At 38.1% G+C, this 23,326-nt stretch overlaps 1 protein-coding gene across 1 annotated transcript in view; it reads left to right on the top strand.

Moving 5' to 3' along the window:
- Positions 1 to 5,362: 5,362 nt before the first annotated feature.
- The window catches only part of LOC100894089, a 40,796-nt gene continuing 22,832 nt past the window's right edge, over positions 5,363 to 23,326 (top strand). The window contains exons 1-8 of the mRNA XM_030988462.1: positions 5,363 to 5,420; positions 15,582 to 16,506; positions 16,964 to 17,215; positions 17,883 to 18,572; positions 19,538 to 19,777; positions 20,459 to 21,202; positions 21,672 to 21,914; positions 22,594 to 22,710. Coding sequence (XP_030844322.1) covers positions 15,672 to 16,506; positions 16,964 to 17,215; positions 17,883 to 18,572; positions 19,538 to 19,777; positions 20,459 to 21,202; positions 21,672 to 21,914; positions 22,594 to 22,710 — 3,121 coding nt within the window. The 5' untranslated portion in view covers positions 5,363 to 5,420; positions 15,582 to 15,671. The remainder of the gene's footprint in view (positions 5,421 to 15,581; positions 16,507 to 16,963; positions 17,216 to 17,882; positions 18,573 to 19,537; positions 19,778 to 20,458; positions 21,203 to 21,671; positions 21,915 to 22,593; positions 22,711 to 23,326) is intronic.

The following is a 23,326-nucleotide window of genomic DNA, read 5'->3' as shown; positions in this document are numbered from 1 at the left end:
ATTATTCCAAGGCAAATTGATACACGCATCATAAGACAACAGAACAAAACTCTCTTCCCCGCTCATGGAAAAAACACAACAACCCCAAACCAAATACAAAATACTTGTACAAGCCTTACACAAGGTATATTTATCTTTTTCTTGACTACAGTTAGTGACAAAATTTGCTTATAAATTAATTAATGTTATAACTTTGTAAACTTCCACAATACGGCAAGAAATTGTGCAGTCGATCGTTGCCCATTGGCTACTCTGTTTGATTATGACTTTGTGATGATGGGACGAGCAACCTCTTGACTCTCATTAGTCCAGAATCTGGCTTATTTAATTTTGATCTTCACCACACCAACGCTACCTCTCCCTACTTACTTGCTACCCGCCGATGATGGCGTGATCATTAAATTAGGACGCCAGTCTGGGCTGGTGAACATAATTATGAGTTTGTTGATAACGCCATCTTCGACGGCTTTAATCAAGTGTGTAGGAAAATTATAAAGGACCGTGCAGATTCTGGACTAGACTCTCATGCGCATCATCAGTCTCGGTCGTAACTCCATGCTTATCAGACTCTAGTCCAGAATCTGCCCGGTTCTTAATATTCCCTACAATTTATTGAAGCCCAATATACGCTCACCAGAAGAATCAGTGAAGATTTCTATTTGTTGCTAATAACCGCAAATGAATCATCTGCCACTAAATGGCCAGACATCTTTGTCGGCTAGATGTATAATAGATGAATAATGGGCAAGAGAGATAAAGAAACCGAGTTCCGACGCATTTGGAAAACATAGCCTACTCTGTGTCAGTCTGTGTGTCTGAATATAACATGAAGCCAGAAAAACGGAGAGGAGAAGCATGAAGAAAAGAAGTAAAAGAGGAAGTTGTAAAAATGTATGTACATCAACAAATATAAATTGCATACATGATGTATTATTAGTGAGTCATTCAGACAATATACGACTACAAACGCTGTCGACCGATATCCCAAGTCGGGGGAACTAAACGTTCATTTCTCCCCTTTCATTGTCTGCGGTCAATACCTTTACCTCGAACCTTTGATAATGAATAATAGCGGGTTTTTGTAAAGCCCTCATGTCTGTCAGACTTTACACTCCTGGCACCCCACATGTTAAATTAAGCCAGCTGAAACATGGCTGCCATCGTGGTACCCATTAACCTACCATGGGTCGAGCGTGGCAAATGCAGATGATATCTTGCAAAAAGACAGTCTTCATTCCTATGCTAACATCTTACTGATTTGATTTACGAATACATGTCTTGGTTTCTATCAACATCAATTTCTATCAATCTTCAAATTAATATATCAATACTAACATTTGCTCAGGAAACAATATTGGAATATGAATTTCGAAATAATAAACTGAATTTAAGAGGAGTGGACTTTCTGTTCCCCAGTACAACTCCCTCTTTGCCTCCCCCCTCTCTCTCTCTCTCTCTCTTCCTCTCTTTCTCTCTCTCTCTCTTCCCCCCTCTCTCTCTCTCTCTCTCTCTCCCCTCTCTTCTATTTTTTTCTCTCTCTTTGTCCTTCTGAAACGCATACACCTTTTTGTGATACTTATCTGTCATATCAATTAATCAACATCAGTCGTCAATAGCTACGTTTCACCCTTTTTAGTACTCCACGAAGTTTGTTCCAAGCGATTTGACCTAGAATCTTCCATGAACTATTCACATAGAATTGTATGAAGACAATTAGTCTAGGAAAATAATAGCATGTCGTCAGTCGAAACCCGATGATTTTAAAGAATTCTTACCTTTTTGATTATCATTTTCCCTCTCTTCTCTTTAATTTGTATTTCTACCCTCCCCCCCCCTTTCTCTCCCTTTTTCTCCCTTTTTCTATCGCCTCCTCCTTTTTTTTCTCTCATCCCTTTCAGTTCTTCCAACTCCGCCCCCCTCTCTCTCTCTCTCTCTCTCTACCCATCTCTTGCTTTTTCATCTTCCTAGTATATCATTATCTATTTATTGCAACCAAAAGATTGTTTAAAAAACATATTAAAAACAAAGAGATACATAGAAATCAGACAATGTTAGAAATGATTTACACAATGAACTTATATAAAATAATGAATATCTATACAGTGGCTGCAATCAAATTATTACACGATATCAATTAAATTCCTCCCTTTTCTTCGGCTCCCCCCCCCCCTCTCTCTCTTTCTTCCCCATCGCCCAGTCGACACACTTAAGGGCGGATATTTTAACTCTTTACGTCATCAAAACGACTCCCCAAAATCCCAGTACTACTTTAACCACAAAAAGGGAACAAAAACGAGGTTAACAAAAAAAGAAGAAAAAAAAAAGTCATGACATGATTTTCTATTCATTTAAAGCAGGTCATGACGCACTGAAACTTAGCCTCGTCTCGATTGTTACATGCAAGTTAATAATAATAACTATATTTGTTTATACAGCGCCTAACACTGACTTTATCCGAACTTAGCAGCCGTTAATGATAATAATATCGAATATTTAGGAGCGCTATATGAAAGTACCATAGAGAGTTTACATTCTAACTGTTTAAATAGATAAAGTAATATGCATATAAATGATCAATAGCAACAGTTGAAACTGAATATTTCAAGGGTCTATAAATGCTCCAATAAGAAATGTGTAAATAATAAAAGAAATAATTGCTTCTTTTTAATGCACATTTTTCGCAGTTTATGAATCGCTGAAACTTATCTTTGTCTCGATTATTAAATGCATGAGCAGCCCGTTTATACTGTTGAAATAGATTAAAGAAAACGCAAAGAACTATCAATAGCAACATTTGAAACAGAATATTTAAGGGTCTTAACGAGAAGGTTGAGTTCTGGGAAGAGGTGAAAAATAATTTGTTAGGGTTATCATTGTATTATGCAAGTATGGAGGAACATCAGAAAGAAAATGTTTCCTGAAAAGCATGGCTCTTCAAATGCCTTAATATTCTAAATATGGCATGTAACATCATACAAATCGAAACGGATTTTTATGCCACATGTTCCTGTATTCCGAAATAAATCTTTGTATGTACAGTACTTGTAACTTTACCAAGACTGGGCCAAATTTCTTATTATTTTGATGATTCCAGAACCTTGCAGTACATACACTAGATGATCAACCTTTTATGATCGATTCCACAATGTTTCCTTCACAATCATGCAATCGCATGACCAGAACTCAACTTTAACTGTGATGATATAATAACAAATTTGCAAACAGTTGAATAAATATATGCCTTATAAATAAAAAGAAATACAATAGACCATTTTCGTAATGTAATCAAATTTAATGCACAAGTCTTTGTGAAGTGCCTCAATACAAATTATTTCATTCACCTGATAAGAACAATAGTATTTCAATAGACAGAATCCGAACTGCATACATTAGTTGTTGCCAGGTTGGACAAACATTATGGCTTGACCTACCTAGCAACACTTAATATATGCAGTTGCATTCTGACTATTGAAATACTATTATTCCTATCAGGTGAATGAAATAATTTGTATTGAGGCACTTCACAAAGACTTATGCATTAAATTTGGTTACATTACGAAAATGGCCTATTTAAAAAGATAGACAAAAGCGCAAACGGGTTATTTTTAAGCAGTGCGTAATGCCCAATGTTTGTTTTTTTGGCACGCTGCCTAATGTTATTCCTTTACACTAGATTACGAATTAATGACGCAGGATAACTACCGTGACTCTTAACTACCCAGTAGTTATTATCATACTGTTAAATAAAAAATACAAACAAAAAATGACAATAATCTATTCAGGATATATTTAGGTTGTACGTAATGCCCGAGACTTTTCTTTGCTTTTAAGCAGGCCGCTGTACGTTCTTTTTACACAGGTCATAACGCGTGAGAAACCATTGATTTTTTTTATTCCATGCAAGTCACCAAATATCTCATTGATCAAACAAAAAGGGAAGAGGAACAAATCCAGACCACAGGAGATCCTGGAACACAATTAAATTGTATTGCACCAACGAACCAGCTAATCAATGTACACACATGCCATCAGAGCTATATAATGCTTTGGAACTTTATACGCAATACAAGACCAAATATGGGACGATGTACCGCTATTCATTATCACAATTCGTATTATTATGTCTGTATCGCCAGAATCTATTCAGTCACATGGTCATTCATTTTTTATAGGATTATTTTTTGTTATTGACCTATTCATGGATGAAACCCGCGGCCTCGGCATAATATGATTATTAACCTCCCGGAAACTGGTTATTCAAATATTTACAAATAGTTTCAATAGTTGTCGCTAAGCCCGTACGTTGCGTATAGGAGGCGGTATTTCAAAAAACCTATTTACTAAATATTCTATGCTGAGCTATTGAACAAAAGTTTCTCCATCTCTTTCTCCATAAGGCCTACATGTATATATATATACACACAGTTTTATCTCTAACTCTTTCTTGTTTTTCATCTCTCGAGATATCGCACTACTCCTTATTTTACGCGATCACACATTAATTTTCAAATATCACCATATGAATTTATTCACACGCTCAACACTCCCCCCAATGATATCAAATATTTCACTTCTTTTTCTCTTTTTCTCTCGAAATGCGCATAGTACATCGCTCATGTAGGCCTAATAGTGTTGCCCTTGTAATTATGTTCTAATGTAGTTACATTAATTATGCTGACATAACCAGTGGTGTGTCCACCTGGCACACGTGTCTGACTCGTGTGCATACAGCCAATCAGAAGAGTCTAGCTAGCTAGCTAAACATGCACACATGTTAGGGTTAGTGATAGGGTTATAATAATCATGCAGACCCACCTATCATTAAACCATCGTTAGCTCAATCGGTAAGGACAGCGTAATACAACGTTGGAGTTGTTGGTTCGAATCTCAGTCATTATTCATTTCTATGTTTTGCCTTTATGAATAGTGAGGCAAAGCAATAAATAATAAAGTCTAATTGTTTGTGACCTCTTTCCAAGCTGCTAATGACGTAAAACATATCAGCTGATGTTTGGAACTCTCGTGGGAAAAAATGACACATCTCGGGTTTGCCCAGATACAGGAGTCCCCACAATACTCCAATTTAAAGAACTACAGGTCTACATTGATCGAATGCAATGTTTTATATAATAAATCAATTCAGATACTAACCTCATTATTCTTTCGCTTATTATTCGGATTCGCTGTTCCTATTCTATTTAGATATGCGCATATGATAAATGTGATCACGTGGTATAGCCTGTGCAATTAAAACGCAATGAACTATATCTGATTAAATGTGAATCGTGCATAAACCAATCATATCGCTCGGGACCAGTGTGATGTGGTTCCATATACACAGTGCGTATTGTCATCAATTAGAGCCGTTCATATTTTTCAGATGACATCTGCGGACAACGATTGATAGACCCACGTTGAAGGTAAGAGATCATTGCTTATTGCTTATTTATCATGCTCAGTATATTTGTCGTAGGCCTATGGTTTTAATTTTCACTTGCTTTATATGTAATGGCATATACTTCAGCTGTGATATATACTAGTAGATACATCTAAATATGTAAAAATATGGAGAGAATGTCACTGTATGATGTTGGTACTCGTGCGTACCAAACGCTTTGATCAGCAATATCGAGGGATAGGCGATACATGATAATGATTATGATGATGATAATTCTGATGATGATGGTGATGATAATTCTGATGATGATTATGATGAAGATGCTGATGATGGTGATGATAATTCTGATGACGATGGTGACTAAGTTCTTGTATATAGCGTCAATATACGTCTTGTTACCAACATCATACATTATCCTTGTCTATGTGTATATCATTATGAGGATGAGCAGGAGACTCGTTAATAGTAAAAGCTGTTTTTTGATTAATAAACATAAAACCATCTGCACAGGTATTACTGTTGTGTAGTTATGATTTTGTGATATGATTTTTTAAAATAATGTCATCTTCTTGTGACAGTCTCTGTATAATTATTGTCATCCTGATGACAATGTCTCCTTAATGACTCACTTTTTCACTCCAAATGTATTACTGATATATGATATCTATGATATATTCATGACAAAAATGATTTTAATTTCAACTGTTTTGATTATTATATGTAAATTATATATATATATATATATATATATAGGAGTTGGAAGGTTACACTTTATTGGTACGAGTTATACAGACTGTTTCGCCAGAAGGCTCATCAGTAAGTAAATACATAATACAATAATATAATATAATATAATAATATAATACTCGTACCAATAAAGTGTAACCTTCCAACTCCTATATCTACATTTGCTCCTACAGTTGAGCACTGTCAGAAATTGCAGTTTCACTAAACTTGCTTATATATATATATATATATGTGTGTTTATGAGTTTGTGTACGTATGTTTAGATATCTATATGCAGTTAAGAAATAACAAAAGGCAAATCGATGGTAATTCCGCCTTCTGGTATTAATATTCATATTACTTCTATCTGTAGGTCCTACCACTAGACACACTTTTACTACTACTGCTCCTACTACAACTACTACTTCATCACCGCCACCAAATATATTAGAGCTAGATGTATATTAATTAAGATCCTCTGCGGTAGATAAATTAAAGACTCAATTCGTTTATGTTAAAGTTCAGTAGATTCCATTATTATTTAACACCTTTCTCAGTTTGGTTTTACTGTCTTACTATGCAAGACAGTAACAACAAACAAATGAGAAAGGTGGTGAACATAATATGCTATTACTACTGTTTCAAGACACAATATTCCAATGTTGCCACAATGAAACTCATACTGAACATACACTAGACGAACTTTTATGAACATGAACTTAACCAAGCTTTCATTATCAATATCTCTTGTACTAAAATACGAAATTTGCCGCACGTTGTACTTTTCCATTCGCATTTGCAAATATGAATTATTCTGTAAATTTTCAATAGCTTTTGGGAGACGTGCGCTATGACGTTTTTTCCCCTCGACTTTTATTTTGTTTCCTCTATTGACACAATAGTGGCGAAGCGTTGGCAGATATGTCTGGTTGTCTAGACCTCGGGAGGTGTCATTCTCTCGTACGAATCTCTCCCTAGGTTCCAGCTTCGTTGAGATAAAAGTGGTGGTTTTGGTTTTAATTGATGACGTAATTGTAAAACGCTTCACATTTCTGTTTCTTATAATAAAACAACACAAAGCTATAAAGTGAATAAGCACATTGTACATGTACCACGACATATCCGAGCATGTTTTTACGCTTACTCGGCTCTTATTTCTTTTTACTCCTGCGAAAATTACTCCGAGTCAATTTCCTACACTTACCGAAATCCTAACTTCAACCCCAAACCAGAACCCTTGCCCTGACTCTGAACATAATCTAAAACCCAATTGCAACCCTAACCTTAATGATCTTATCCTATACATTTGTTGAAGTAAAGCCCAGAACAATTGTCGCCTGAGCAAATGCCAGGTATTCACAGCGAACAGATCATCTGCCAAGCTGTGAGACAGAACGTACATACTGAGTAAGCTAAATGACCTTGTCTTTCATTTTTCAATAGTGAAAAGTTGTATTCGAGTGGCATTCCGAATATGAGCAGGGTGTTTTGGCATTTTAATTAATTTAGATTAATTTGTTTACCCTTTTCAAATGGTAATGCATAGCTAGAATAACGTCACAAAATTACATTACTGTGCCCCATTGCATAAAACTGAGCATGGATTTTAACTTTGCCATTAACATTAACTACCATGACCCCATTGCATAAAACTGAGCATTGATTTTTAACTTTGCCATTAACATTAACTACCATGACCCCATTGCATAAAGCTTAGCATTGGTAACTTTGCTATTAATATTAACTACCAGAACCACATTGCATAAAAATTAGCATTAGTGGTAATGGACCAGGTAACCTTGATTTGATTGGCTGTTAAGTGATGTTGCCATGGTATATAGTAATTATATTGATGGCAAAGCTACCATCAGTAGAAAGCTTTATGCAACGAGCATCAAAAATTTAACAATATACGATTTGTCATGTCATGAAATCTATGATAATTAATCCTTTGAAATAAGTAGGACAGGCTATCCTTATACATGTATATTACATTGCCCGAAACTATGTTAAAATATTCTGGTTGGGAAATTGTATAAATCTTCGTGATAAATGAGATGTCGTATTTTAATGGTTTAAACACTTGACTTGAAATACAAAGATCGTGGCGGGTTATTGAATATCTCGTCACTAGGTCCCCAGGAAAGAAACATCTATTAAGTAGAATATGTTAGTAAAACGGTTTATTGGGAGCTTCATTAATAATCATATCATCAATATATAGGTTAACGGAATACCTTGTCACTTGGTCCCGAGTTAGTATATCGGCTAATGGAATACCTCATCGCTAGGTCCCCAGGAAAGAAACATCCATACGTTGGAATATGTTAGTAAATCGGTTTATTGGGAGTTTCATTAATAATCAATTCATCAATATAACAGGTTAATGGAATACCTTGTCACTAGGTGAATAGTACGAAATATAGAAAGAGAATGTTTTGTACTCGTTTGCTATACTCATAATGTACGAGACTATTTCTTGTACTGGTAATCATAATAAAAGCAAGAAGCAATCCATCTGCAGTTAATTGGTATTTGTGTTATTTTATGGAACCCCAGAATGTTGATTCGTAAATTACCATGACTACATGGTTACTGGATGATCCATTAGGCATGCATGCGTTATGAACTATTCTAATGGTTTTCGTTTGTAATTTATTAATTTTTGCAACCAGTATCCTTTCTGTCGAAATTGTACTTTTTACCTTATTTTCGATAATCTGATATACACTCTCATCCTCAGCATTATCTTTTATATATATCTCTCTGTCTCTCGCTTTGTCTCTATTTCTCTCTCTCCCTCTCTCCCTCTGCCTTTATCTATTTTACACTTTTCCTGGATCTCCTGTGCTGTCTGCACTATTACCCCCTACCTCTCTTCTATATTTCCCTCCAGCCCTGTGATGATTGTGGAATACAATTAAGCAACTGTTAGCTGTTTTATGAATTTTATGAATTCTATGAATTTGTATATATATATATATATATATATATATATATATATATATATGTGTGTGTGTACACTGATTTATTTAAAAAAGTCAATAATACGATTTATGTTTGTATAAATATTTATGCTTTTACAATATACAGAATTCTGCAATTCAGCCATCTGGCTTTAATAAAACCATTACCATTGTAAAAGCCGGGGTAAAAGTATGATAACAAGGCCCTAAGCGAGCACAGTATTAATACTGATAAGTGATGAGGCTAGGTACAAAAAAGGTATAATATCATCATTATCATCATTATTATCACATAATTATCATCACCCAAATGTATTGGATAATTGTATTCAGCGATATTATCCCGTGAATAAGGTAAAACAAAAAGGAATTATAGTGTAGACTGCAGGGAGGGTTGTTCTTTGGAAGAAATATCTAAGTGATGACATTATTCCGACTTTTTAACGGAATTTAACATGATAAAATAACATAATGTAATGTTTATTTGTTTTCCGGTCTAGTTTATTGTATGTTGAAACCCTTAGGAATGGCACCCTAAACATTGTTAAATTATTATGTTGAGTTCAAAGAGTGTAAATAACGGTATTTATTTCATTCACCAACACAAAGAAGTTTTTTCCGACCGGACACATAAGCACAAAATCAAAATCAAAATCACATATTCTACACTAAAAAAAGATTATGAAATCTTCCAAAAGACCCCTAAACACAGATTTTATCCTCAGAAACTTATTTCAAATTACCTTTTATTTAAAATTTAAGTCTTTGTATTTCACTTATCTTCTTTAATTTCTGTTATTTTGTGAGCGATATGATCATATGGTACTTTTGTTTTTAGCACTCCTTAATGATGGTTTATCCGTTCGTTTGTTATTGTTATCATTATCAATATTATTACACTTGTTAAACGAACAATCGTTAAAATATCACCAGATGCCGCAGAACGTAAGCGGTGTGAACAAAGGCCCGTTACTATAACAACAATCAGAAGTGATAGTGAATCTAAAGCACTCATATCATGCCCTTAATCTTTGATGTAAAAATCACCTACCCTATCTTTATTGATTGTTGTCATGGTGACGCTTGCACGCATTCTGTCCGAAAATTGATTTAAGCGTCCTGACCTGCTGAGAACGCGGTCACAGTGTACCGTTTTTTGGTTGGAATATCGGTATTTTTTAATTATCTTATCTACATCTCTCATGAAGCAGGATTTACGAGGCACAGCGTTGGTCCTACTATTGAATTTGAATTTGAATTTGTAGATGGGGGCACTGATGTCATGTGGAAGCGGTGGGGGGGGGGGGGGGTGCATTGCACATTATACATGTTTTATGGAGATGATAGTTTATATTGAAACAAGGCCTTCGTTGAGAACGCGGTCACAGTGTTCCGTTTTATTTTGAATAAAACATAATCAGTTTGTTTTCTTTATCACTCATATTTGCAGGCATAGCGTTGGTCCAACTATTGATCATGTCAATGGGGCACTGATGTCATGAAGAGAGAGAGAGGGGGAGGGGGTGCATTGGACATAATACCTGTTTTATGGAAGATAATTATACTAAAACGAAACCAATACCAGGGTTAAAGAGAGAGAGAGAGAGAGAAAAAAAGAAGATATATATACATATATATATACTGCTTTATCTTCTCTCTTTTCTCCACTTTCCCTTTTCCTCATCTGTCTTTCCTTCTCTCTCCCTGTCTTTTAATTTTCGTCTCATTTTTGTTGTATCTGCTCTATTTATGGCAATTACGTAAATGTCCCTCCATGTGCTCCACGTACTTTGGCCGCTGCGTATTGCCTATGACGATAATCATAGTTCGTTTTGAAAATAGGAATCGCTACAGTGCTGGAGCCGTTTGATACCGTACCAGGCGCCTTTCAAATGAGAGAGTAATTTGTGCACCTAAAGAATGCATCGCTAGAAAAGCCATTAATCCATTATCCATTATCAATCCCTTATGCCCCATGGACAACACATGCTCTCTTTGTTTACGAAAAGGGACTTAATTATGATTTGCTGTTTATTGCCTATCATTCCCCCAATGGTACTCTCTATTATTCCGTGAATGTGCAAAATCTTAGGAGCTTACATTTTCTTTTTGCGAAGCAAAATAGAAATAACTTCTGGCCTAGTCACAAAATCACCTGTTTCGGATTATTCTTATATCAATAGTCAGAATGCTGATTGCAAACAGTTATGAGGTGGGTGGAACATCATACGGAGGTATAAATGTAGAGCGAAAGGGCGACTTGTTGAAATTCGCCGATACGCCAGGAAACATGGCTTATGTACAGAAGCTTATAAACCGTGCAGTGAGAAGGTGTTAGACCAAGAGGACGAGAAAGCGATATGTTAAAATTGCTAAAACTCGCCAAGGTGTCTTGTAAGAAAGCCGACTTGTCAAAACTGACCTAGGTACCTTGTTTACGTAAAGAAGGAGAGAAGGTGGCTTCTTAAAACTCGTCATATCTCCTTGTTTAGATCTAGAAGGCGAGAAAGCAACTTAATTGTTAAAATCTCACCAAGGCACCTTGTTTAGGACGAGAAGGTGGGTCGTTAAAACTCGTCATTGTGGCTTATGTTAAGTCGGTAAACCTTACCAAGTCGTCTTCTCTATCCTTCTCGACTTAAACAATGCACCTTGGTGAGTTTTAACAACTCCCCTTCTCCTTTTTTTGACTTAAACAAGGCGCATTTTTGCCTTCTCGACTGAAACATGACAGATTGACGAGTTTTAACAACTCCCCTTCTCGCCTTTGCGTCTGAAACAGGCCCCTCACTCATACTAATCTTGAGCTCTGGTATGGGAATTGTATTTTGAGAGAGAATTGCTATGATTTATTCTGGATTCTGTATCCTGCAGTAGATTGGTTGTTTGAACCAGTGAATTAAACAAAAACGCAAACAAAATGAATGGGCATGATCTTCGATAAAAACCACAACTCCCATTTGCACATAATGACCCGTTTATAAGTTTATGTCGGGTCTATACTTACCCGGATTTTCTCATCTGTTCATGCTCATTACTTAGCCACTAAACATTTTCTACCAAAATTGTTTGGCACATTCAGAATAGAGTTAGTTGTATTCTGTGAAAATCTATTTTTCAATATTTACCAGAACTCATGCTTATCTTGAAACTTCCGTAGTATTTCATTCACATCCTGTCTTATGACATATAATACTAAAGGGTGACAGGCATGATCAGTCACTAGGTACTTGACAAAGTTGCAGGCATTAATTCATTGCAATTCGGTGTTATCTAAAGGTCTAAATGAAATGTTGGCACCAATTATTTGTATTCTCCACTATTTCAGAATTACACTAAAGAACAATGTGTATTGAATTGAGCCGTGTGAATGATAATTACAAACAAATAAAGAAGTAATTGCCAATTCTTACACAGTGATTGTAAATTCATTTTGCCTTACCTATATTATTTAGAGACTTATGACGATTATTTTTCGATTACATTGCTCTTAATCAACACAGTCTTCCATGGGCTTACAACTTTCAGTGATTGATACACATTTTGCTCATTTACATTTTGAATTTCAGAACATTCTAAATAAAAAAAAATAAAAATAAAATGAAACGGTGACACTAAACTGATGTGTGTTCAATCTAGATATCTTACGGAAATGGCATGGTCTGTGTATTATTTGACTATAATGTCATATTATCAGTGCAGTCGTATTTTAAGAAGAACATTTATATATATATATATCTAATGCAAGTGGTTTGTATCAATATAGCAAAATAACAGGAGTGGGCCCAGTGTTTTTCTTAGGGAGGGTGAGGTGCTCTTTAAAAGTCAGAATTTCCCGGATAAACTTCATTTTGCATGAAATTGTAAAGGCTTATTGTTGGTGAATACCTGAATCTGTGCGAACGAATTTTATCGGTCTTTGTGCATGATGTGGTACTTTACTGACGGGATTGGCTGGTATGAATAGCTGTGAGATATTATCGCGTGATAACCTGAAGTACAGTTTGCAATTGCACATTTAGCAAAAAATGCCACAAAAAGACTCATTTTTTGTGTATTAACTATTCATCTATGCAACAACAGCCTGCATTCCATAATGCGCACGCGGATGTATTCCTTTCAGAAAGAGGAACAGACTCAATTCTTAACCCGTTCGCTACTGAATTCTCTATTTCTCATAGGCTTATCACAGGAACCACCAGGCTCCGGTAAGCAATGGGTTAAAGTTCATCCATCCCTTCAGACAGGGAAGTCAGATCTATAAAATGCACAAAGTGAAACCTCGCCATGCGTCATGGACGCTATGTGTATTAAAAAGAAAGAATCATAATGCTAGCTATGCGAGCAAACACATTTTACAATGTTTACCAAGTTATGAGAAATGAAACGCTGTTCATAATTATAGAGGCTACTATGCTGTAGTACGTGGACAAATAGAGCATGAACACAGGCAGCAAATAATGCGGCAATGGTTCCTGGGGGGGGGGGGGGTTGAAACAGTCAACATGACTCTTCATATTAATCAGTAAAAAGTTCTTGCTAATACTATAGCGCCATAATCCTACGAATTGCTGCAATGTTCTGCAACCTGCTACAGTTTCTGCGATAATGGCGATATAATAAGATACGTTCCACAATCGAGTTCCATACAACAACAAATATTAATGAAATTCATTGCAAAAGATTAATGAAGAAAGTGGGGGGGGGGGGGGGCGGGGGGCCGTGCAATCTTGATCCCACCCCAAAATGTGCCTCTTCAAATGTTTGACCATGAAGGCTTAGAGAGAGAGAGACAGAGAGAGAGAGAGAGAGAGGGAGGGAGAGAGAGAGAGACAGAGAGAGAGAGACAGACAGAGACAGAGAGAGAGAGGGAGGGAGGGAGAGAGAGAGAGAGAGAGAGAGAGAGTGGGGGGGGGGGGGGAGGTGGAGAGACAATTTGCAAAAAAGCTGGGTTAATCTATTTATTCTCATTCCTTTCACTATTGCTGTTCATCATCTTTTGACATTTGCTAATAATTTATTGATTGCGTTATTAATTGATTAATAAAGGGAGGGAGAGAGAGAAAGAGGGAGAGAAAGAGAGAGAGAGAATAGAAAATAGATAGTAATAGTTATATTGATTATGACGGTGCTTTCGTGTGTGGGAAAGGGGGCGTGTGTGGAATGGGGGGAGAGAGAGAGATAGACAGACGGAAAGGTGGTGGCTGGGAGGCGGAGGGGTTGAGATTGATATAGGAAGATACAGTTGGTAAAAATGCATTTCACTCAACTCTTTATCATACAAGATCATATATGCCGGCATAAATGCTTACGACGTTATTCACACGATCAACGACTTCCCCAATTCGATACAAAATTCCACTTTTCGTTCTCTCTCTCGTCCTCTCGCTCTCTCTCTCTCTCTCTCTCTCTCTCTCTCTCTCTCTCCCTCATTAATAATTGTATTTGTATGCCAGCGATATAAATTCGCGCTATTCCCATTAGGCACGATTTCCTCTTCCGGAAAGCTATAGTTGTGTTCTTTTCACAACCTTATGGTCATCAATTAAAATGAAACTAAAACGTCAGAGCTATTTTAGGGTATTGTGCTCGCATTTTTTTGTCACGAATCGTACCATTCCATTACCTCATGAAGCTCCATCGTCAAGATTCGTCTCTCTATCTTTCACTCTCTTGCCTTTTCTCTCTCCTGCTATTTACGGATTTCTCGAGGGAGAGTGTTCCACAGCATTATTCAGTCCTTCAGTTCAATTCAGTTCAACAAATATTTAACTAGAAGTCGTATTTTCCCTTTAAAAGACGAATAAACAAAGGGGTGTTTGACAACTGCACGTTCGTTCATTCGTTTTGTTCCTTCCAGCACCCCCCCCCCCCCCCCATGTCTGTGGTCTTAGTATAGATACTTTATATGGTGTTGATTCAAGTAATTCAAATTATTTTATTTCTCATGCAAACACATAATACAAGAATAATTATATCACAACAAATATGCAATGAAACGATAAATATAAGGAAAGAGCACGAGAGAGGAACTAACTTGAAGCAGAGCTTGTTAAAGTGTTAGTTCCTCAGATGCTGTTTTACAATAAAACATGAACAAAGTATGCTTAGAAATCAATAAATAGTCAAATATGTAGCTAAGAAGTGAGTAGAAAACAAAAAGAAAGAAAGCTACAAAAAAGGGAAAATTAATGATTGCAAAAGCTCTAGAAAAGGGAAATTAGATCAGTATAATGAGGGAGAAAAGGATTGAGAAAGAGATTGAGTCGAGAGTCAATTTGGAGAGCGTATGTAGATCTAGGACCGCGGTGATGTGATTGTGTCTTTTAGAGAAGCGAATGCAAAAAGAAGAAAAGGTCATTTCCAATATCATCTGGTGACCAATGACACACCATTGTCAGGCTATTCATAACGGTAATCGAATCGTTGTTGATTTAGAAGACCACATGGTTCTAAAATGTGCATAACCTCTTTTGTCTTTTTATTCGCAGGAAACAAAACTGCTAACTTCCGAAGCTGTGCAGGTACTATCGGGATATTTATACAAAGGTCTTTGAACTCCTTGCTACGCCTTATACACCATGAGGGCCTTAACAGTCCTTCTTTTGACAGCATTGCTGGTTGCTATGGTAACCGGACAGACCTCCTACCCACCATATCCAACATCTTACTACCCGGACAACCCGTACCCGTACCCGGACTACCCGGATCCGGAACCGCAACCGTTCCAGAATCCAGGAGAGATCATTCCTGGCTCTGGGTTTAACATCGAATTCCTGATCAACGCTGCTGGTGGTATCTGGCAGCAGGATCGGGTCATTGATTCAATGGCATATGTTTGTAAGGATGTCCTTCCGGTAGTCGGTTCGATGATACCGGAAGTGGACCCTACAAGTCTGTATTGGGGTTTCGTCTGTGATGAGGTCATCGAAGCTTCTAAAGATCTGGATGCATTTGATGCAACGGGATTCTGCAATGACATAATAACTGTGATCACTGACTTGATATCTCAGGAGAGTGGCGAAAGATATCGCAGACAAGCGGAATATATGGATGATCCCCTGGGTATCATCGAGATCCTGACCAACATCACCAGAGACCTCTATGGAATCGACATCAACATGATCATCAATGACCCATCTACAATCAACACCATCTGCACCAACGTCAAGAAGAATTTCTTGAGACCATCTCTTGAAGATCTCATCTCTCAGTTCGCGACTGAACTGATGAGTGCATTTCTACCCCAGGCAGCTCCGATATGTGACAACTGGGAAGGTTTCCTCGAGGACTTAGAATTGGACTCCACCTCTCCAGTGTACCATATCATCGAGAAGGCTGCTAATATCGGATCTCAAGCCGTGGGGTACGACGACTTTGACGCGCTATGTGAGGCCATCACCCAGGCCCTTGAAAGTAGGTAACACACACACACACACACACACACATGCGCGCGCACACACCAGCTCGCACAAACACAGGCACGCACGCAGGTGCACCCACACACATACACACATGGACACTGATACATCACGGATATAATACAGTGCGAGTCAGAAAAAATGAAAGTTTTGTAATTGTCTATTGTTTGGAGTTAGTGGTAAATGATATATAGAAATATTTAGATATGTCCATGTATTACAAAATACTGCACACCTCTTTTGATACCATATGTCATGCATCCTTGCGCATGATCGGTCAATTGAGGAAGGCCTATACATGATTGTACCATGGACCTACAAGGCCCATGATTGTACACACATTATATGTTTATTCTACTGTATTCACATGAGAGGGTTTCGTGCCTTGATTCAATACCTTCATTATGTATACAGCCTACCGTGTTTTTTTTCATTCCTCGATCTGTTGGCAGATGATGACATCGACGCGAGGAGAACATTCTCCAGAAATGTCATCGAGAGTGTCATCGACCTCCTGGAGAACGGAGAAAGATGTACAGCTTTGGGCAATTATGCTATCACCAGCCTCGGTGACAACAGCGCCCTCAACAGCGGCGGCATCGATTACTACCCGTCTTCCTATTCTATTGATCATCTACTCTATCTTTACACCGGTTTCTATACGGCCGAGGACATTTGTTATGCATTGGAGGAAGCATTTACTAGTGAGTTTATTCATAAGTTTGTCTAGTTTAAAGACCCTCAATACTACTGGGCCAGAGGGGATTAGAACACACAGCGAGGTCACTGACAGGTGGCTATCTCATTAACTCAGCTCTCAACTACCATAAGAAAAAGAGGCTCATGGGGGACCAACAGGCACCGATTGGGGAAGTTTTCTATATAGAGGGAGCAAGAAGCTACAAGTAGGACAGTGGGGCTTAAGACTTAATCATTTGTATCTATTTCACGGAAATGTTCATTCTGTTTATCTTTCACCTGACATAGGTCTAGTATATGAATTTATATCTATATTTGCAATTATTAGTTCCCAACAAGTCAACACTAATTAACATGCCTATACTGGAATTCAAATGTAAACTATGAGCAAATGTAATAAAACTGTTAATTTTCCCCCTTTCTCGACAAAACTCCTTCCTCTTTCTTCTCTATGTCATATTTCCCAGGTTGTCCTTTTTCATTTCCCCCTTTCACTCTTAACTTAGATAATTGGAGATTCGATTCGATTTTTGTTTCTTGAATTGAAAATACCTTATTTATTGTTTTTGTTAGTTTCTCCGATAGACAGAACTTCTTTCTGGAAGAATAATTTAGACTTCACTTCCCAGCAACATTATCTATTGTTTTTATTTCATTGTCGTCTTTATTCAGCCGAAGTGGAACTACCTACCCCTCGAGTCGATTTCATTCCAGGAACGAACCTCACTCTTAAGTTCTTCGTCAACGCTGCTGGGGGTTTGTGGCAACAGGACCGCCTCGTCGACACCCTCGACTATGCTTGTACCGATGCCCTCCCAGCAATCACCGTAATGGTACCTGTCGTGGGTTACTACCGTCACTACTACAACCCTATCTGCCAGGAGATTAGGGAAGCAGCAAGAGACCTTGAGGCTTTTGACTCGACCGGCTTTTGCGACCGCATCATGGATATGATTAGCGACATATCTCCTGGTGACACTGATGGTGGTAATGGAACCTACGACATCGCCGGATCCATACCAGATCCCATGGGCATCATCGGAACCCTGGTCAACATCACCAGAGAACTCTACGGAATCAACATCAATGACATCTCCACGATTTGTCCTAATGTCCATCAGTTCTTAGATCAGCCTCTTCCTGGGATTTTCTTAGAGTTTGGGACTAAGTTGATGAGTTCGCTACTGCCACTAGCAGAGCAAGTCTGCGACTGGGACGCTTTCTTAGAAGGGTTTGGTGTTGATTCATCCTCGACATATTATCAAATTATCGAAGATGCTGCCAGTATAGGATCTCAGGCTGTGGGATATGATAGTAGAGAGGCTCTTTGTCAAGATCTGGTCCGCGCAATTTCTGCTGAAGGTAGGAATATCCATTATAAAAAAGTACCATGGTAACCATGATTCTTTGTCCAAATTCCCATCCATCATGGTAACCATGGTAACCACAATTGTAATTTCACTTCAATGGTCACCATGATTCGAATGGTAGACGGTAGTTCAGACAAAGAACAATGTGTCATGTGTACAATACTGTTAAACCCATCGAGATGATTATTGCATACATGCTAATATAGTTATGTAATCATTATTCATTTATTCCCCGCCCTAACATTCTATGATACCCAATTGGAGGTACTCTTCTCAAGAGAGCAACAAAAAAGGTATTCACGAAGCACCTCCATCACTTTGTTCAAAGCAGGACTCCGCTATGTTTAAAATTTCTGTCTATATATTTTGGATCATTTGGACCATGTGCTTTATACTCCAAACTAGTTTATTGGGTAATTGCCCGTTTTACCCGTTAAATATTGAATTATCTCATTTCAATTAAATTGAGTTTAATTTCCTTCGCCTCAAACTGTTCAATTATTCAGATACTTAAGATACATAACTAAAATGACTCTAACCCGACCAATTCGCGAATGAGGGTAAAGCTACGGTCACAATTAAAGGTTCGTACGAAAGATGCATTCGTACGAACCTCCCTGTTTTTTCATGGTCTTCCCGAACTTCCATGGTCTGAAAATCGTTCGTTCGGCGTTCGTAACAGTTGGTAATGGCATTATGACCGAGGCTTAAATTAGTAGCAAGTTCGGTCTGTTGTCATGTTGTCATGGCAGCGTTTCACGAAACCGTCGTACAAGTGATATAAGTATAAGCTCCCCTACAACTCATTGAAACGCGTGTTATTAACTTTAACACGCATTTCAATTGAATGGCGGTGAACTTGTACCTGTGGCAGTTTCGTGAAACGGTACCCTATATAGTGGAGGTGTCTTTGATGTGACTTGGAGTAAAATATCATATGTTCTTTTTTATTTCTAGGAGACGAAGCAAGCATGACATTCTCCAGGAATATCATTATCAGAATGTTCGAGCTACCGACAGATGCAGATCGTTGTTCAATTCTGGTCAGCGAAACCCTTGAAGGTGTCCTAGAACCAGTACTCCAGAATGTTCTTCCTAATGGGCCTTCCGTTCATATTAGCGACTATCTGATTTCCCGTTACACCGGCTATGAGAACGTCTATGAAATCTGTCAAGATGTAGAGACAGCATTCACGAGTAAGCCAACCACTTAGCTTTTAAAATTAATGTTGGTCGAAAACATAAGAAAGTGCGCGTGTAGAATTCCACCTATTCTAATGGGATGTGTTTTAAAGGCGGTTTTCTCCGGATGGCAAGCATGTTTTCATGAAAACTACTGAAATCAAAGTCACATTAGTATTGTTTACGTGATTGAGAGTGAAAAATAGATAACAAGATTCTGTATTGTCTACCAAAAGATTGTAAAGGGAACATTCTTGTTCAAACAACATGCAAACCGAGCTAACAGGTAACTACATTTTGGCTAGGAGATGTATTGTAAATAAACTTCATTGATTGACATCAATAATATGGTTATAAAAATATAAATCAATTTACAATGCAATGTAACAAATTAATATTCTGTTTGTAAACATATCATATATGGGGGGGGGGGGGGATATCTCAGTTAGTAGAGCAGTGGTCTCGTAATCCGGTGACCCGGGCTCGAAACCAAGTCGATGCGCTAGTGCCCTTTGGTAAGACATTAATTCTCATTACCAGGTCTTCGGAGAGGACCTAAATCCGTCGGTCCTCTGGCTGCTTACTAACAAGCATCTATGCCTTCTTAGCAGTCAGGTAACATAACCACCACTAACTAACAAGTAACTTTATTTTGGTTAGGAGATGAACATACATGATTTCTCTGGTTTATTGCAGGTGAGGTGCCACTTGTCCGTCCAACTTACGGGGAACTCTTCCCTGATTCTGGTCTCACCGTATCCCTTCTCATCAACCTGGCTGGTAGTCTTTGGGAGCAGGACCGCGCCGTCGACTCTTACGCTTACGTTTGCACCGACATCCTACCAATCATAGCAAGGACCATCCCCGACTTCCGGGGGACAGAGAGATACTGGAAGCCAATCTGCAACTCCATTGTCGAAGCAGCTGATGACTCTAATGGGTTCGACGCAACGGGATTGTGCTATGACCTTGAGCGCAGGTTCTCATCACTTCTCGGTCCTGTCATGACCGAAGAGACATACCCAGAAGTGCCGCCTTATAATATGTCATCAGAAGGGAATTGGTCGTATACGTATGAAACGATGGTGTATGTCAGTCCGTTTGTACAGCTCCTAATGAACATCTCTGAAATCTACGGGATCGATATCAACAACATAAGCACTGTCTGCTCCATAGCCAGTGACCTTCTAGAGCCTTCCCTGAGTGACCTCGTTCTGGACTTCGGCTCTCGGATCCTCAGTTTCTTCCTCCCACAGGCCAGTCCGATCTGTGAAGACGTCGATGCTTTCCTGAGTAGTACCCTGACATCATTCGGAATTGTTCCGTCCTCACCCTACTATCAAGTCATTCAAGATGCTATTGACATCGCACCTCGCCTCGTAGGATATAATAGTATAGATGCCATCTGTCAACAAATGAATCAAGCACTTCAAAACGAAGGTAGTTATGGTATTAAATAGAAATAGCTTAGCGATGTGGCAGCACAAAAAGACGCGTCCTGAACGCAAACTGCATAATTGTTAAAAACCATAATTGTTATCACATCGTAGTATAATGGAACTGGTTTTACGTGCACCGTCTCGATGAGGCATAACGTTAGTTAAACTTTCATTCAGATATGTTAGAAAATACTAATTATTACGCATTTTTATTTCCGAATGCGTCTTTTAGTGCCCTATATTTCGCCAAACGCACCAATATATACAATGAGAATACACAAACATTCTTCATTTGAAGAACAAAAAGCCAGTAATGTGTAATATTAACTTGTTGCGTTGGCCTTCAATCTGACTGGTAAATTCCAATAAAGGTAATTTCTAACAAAATGTTAGAAAATATAAATTTAAGACGAAAAAAGAAGTTAACCCGAAATATTATCTCTTTCGTTGTCTCTCTTTATTCTCATCAGACATCGATGACTCGGCGAGACTCGATTTTACAAGGGGTCTCATCTCAAATCTACTGTCTCTCACGACCGCTGTGGGAAGATGCGGAAGCATAGCCGATGACATCATCCATGACGTCATCGAACCTCTTATCAACATTGTCAATCCTGGAGAGAGGTTTAACATCACTGATGATTTGATCCATCAGTATACAGGCTTCATGGGAGTACAACCGATATGTAGGGCCTTGGCCTCCGCATTCAGAGGTTCGAAATCACCTATTTGCCATACCTGCGATTGGAAAGACTTTCGGAAAAATATAAACTTCGGGCACCAAACCCGTTTACTAATGTATTTACATTTTTACATTTTCTCGAAAGCGTTCGTAGATAACCCATAGAAACGCCAGTTAGTAATTTTCGTATTAAATGTAATGCACATATCTTTAAGTGCTCGTTATGACTTATTTTATTCACCTTTTACGGATATTTGTATTTCAATAGTCAGAATGCGAATTGCATAAATTACGCGTTGAATGGACAATGAAATTATTTTAACATTTGTAATTTGTCACATTCGTATGTGTTTCTCTTTTTTCCTTCATGTACTACTTGCAGTTGAAAGCAAGTTCCAGACTTAGTTTTACAAACTGAATAGCGCACAAACATACAATCTGGGGGGGGGGGGGGGGAGGGGTAGGCTAAATGCCTTCTGCCAGCTGGGTTAATTAAGCCAGGATAATAATACTACACTTACTTTGCTGGCACCTTGTGCATCAAATGGAAAAATATACGTGCGCATTTTAAATGCAGCTACTATTACTAGTATTATTGATACTAATTTTTTAAATTTTTATTCTTCTTCGTTTTTTCTTTCTTTTTTGATTCATTTTTATTATCAACATCACCATCATCATTATTATTATTATGATAACTTCTGACGCAGGATGCCCGAAGCGCTTCGATTTGGATGCTTGTGGAGTATGTGTGCCACGACTCGCAGGAAGCATTGAGTATCACTTCACGTCTGACGAGAGAGATTGCACAGGCAGATGCCCCCGAGGTGAGTGCCACTAGCCTGTATTTTCAATTATATACCTCTCTTTAGAAATCTAGCCATCTGATTGTCTCGAAATTATAGTCGGGATTTTAGCCATTCCCGTAAAGAAACGAACAATGCCAGTACCGGTTAATAGTTCATGAGTGAGATGCCCGCAAGCTTCCGGGGACCGGGAAAATAGTAAAATTTGGCTGCGATCCCCATTGGGTCACGTGTTAAAACTTAGTGTGTGCGGGCGCGAATACCATACAGTGCTTTTTTTCTGCGATTCCCATGATTGTAACATTCAGTTATTTTCATGGGTGTCGATCTGTAACTGATACCTATTCATCAGGGGGGGGGGGATGATATTCATTCATCCCCCCCCCCTGATGAATAGGTATTAAGGATCGACACCCATGGTTATTTTCCAGCGAAGATTAACAGACAGTGTCTCAGATTTTCCATGATGTTTTAACCAATCTTTACCCAAGAAAAGGATAAGGTGAAATTAGTGTAGGATTTTTGTTTCAATTCGGTACATACTTTAAAAGACATATCGTATGCTTTAATAGTCAAGACCTGGTAGGATGCAATGTCCCCTTGAGCCTACAATGTATAACACAGCCAGGCCTCTCAC

This window comes from Strongylocentrotus purpuratus, unplaced genomic scaffold (genome assembly GCF_000002235.5).
Source record: "Strongylocentrotus purpuratus isolate Spur 01 unplaced genomic scaffold, Spur_5.0 spur5_scaffold_17, whole genome shotgun sequence".
Lineage (NCBI taxonomy): Eukaryota > Metazoa > Echinodermata > Echinoidea > Camarodonta > Strongylocentrotidae > Strongylocentrotus > Strongylocentrotus purpuratus.
Note: the sequence above shows the minus strand (reverse complement) of the source record. Positions and strands in the feature narration are given on the sequence as shown.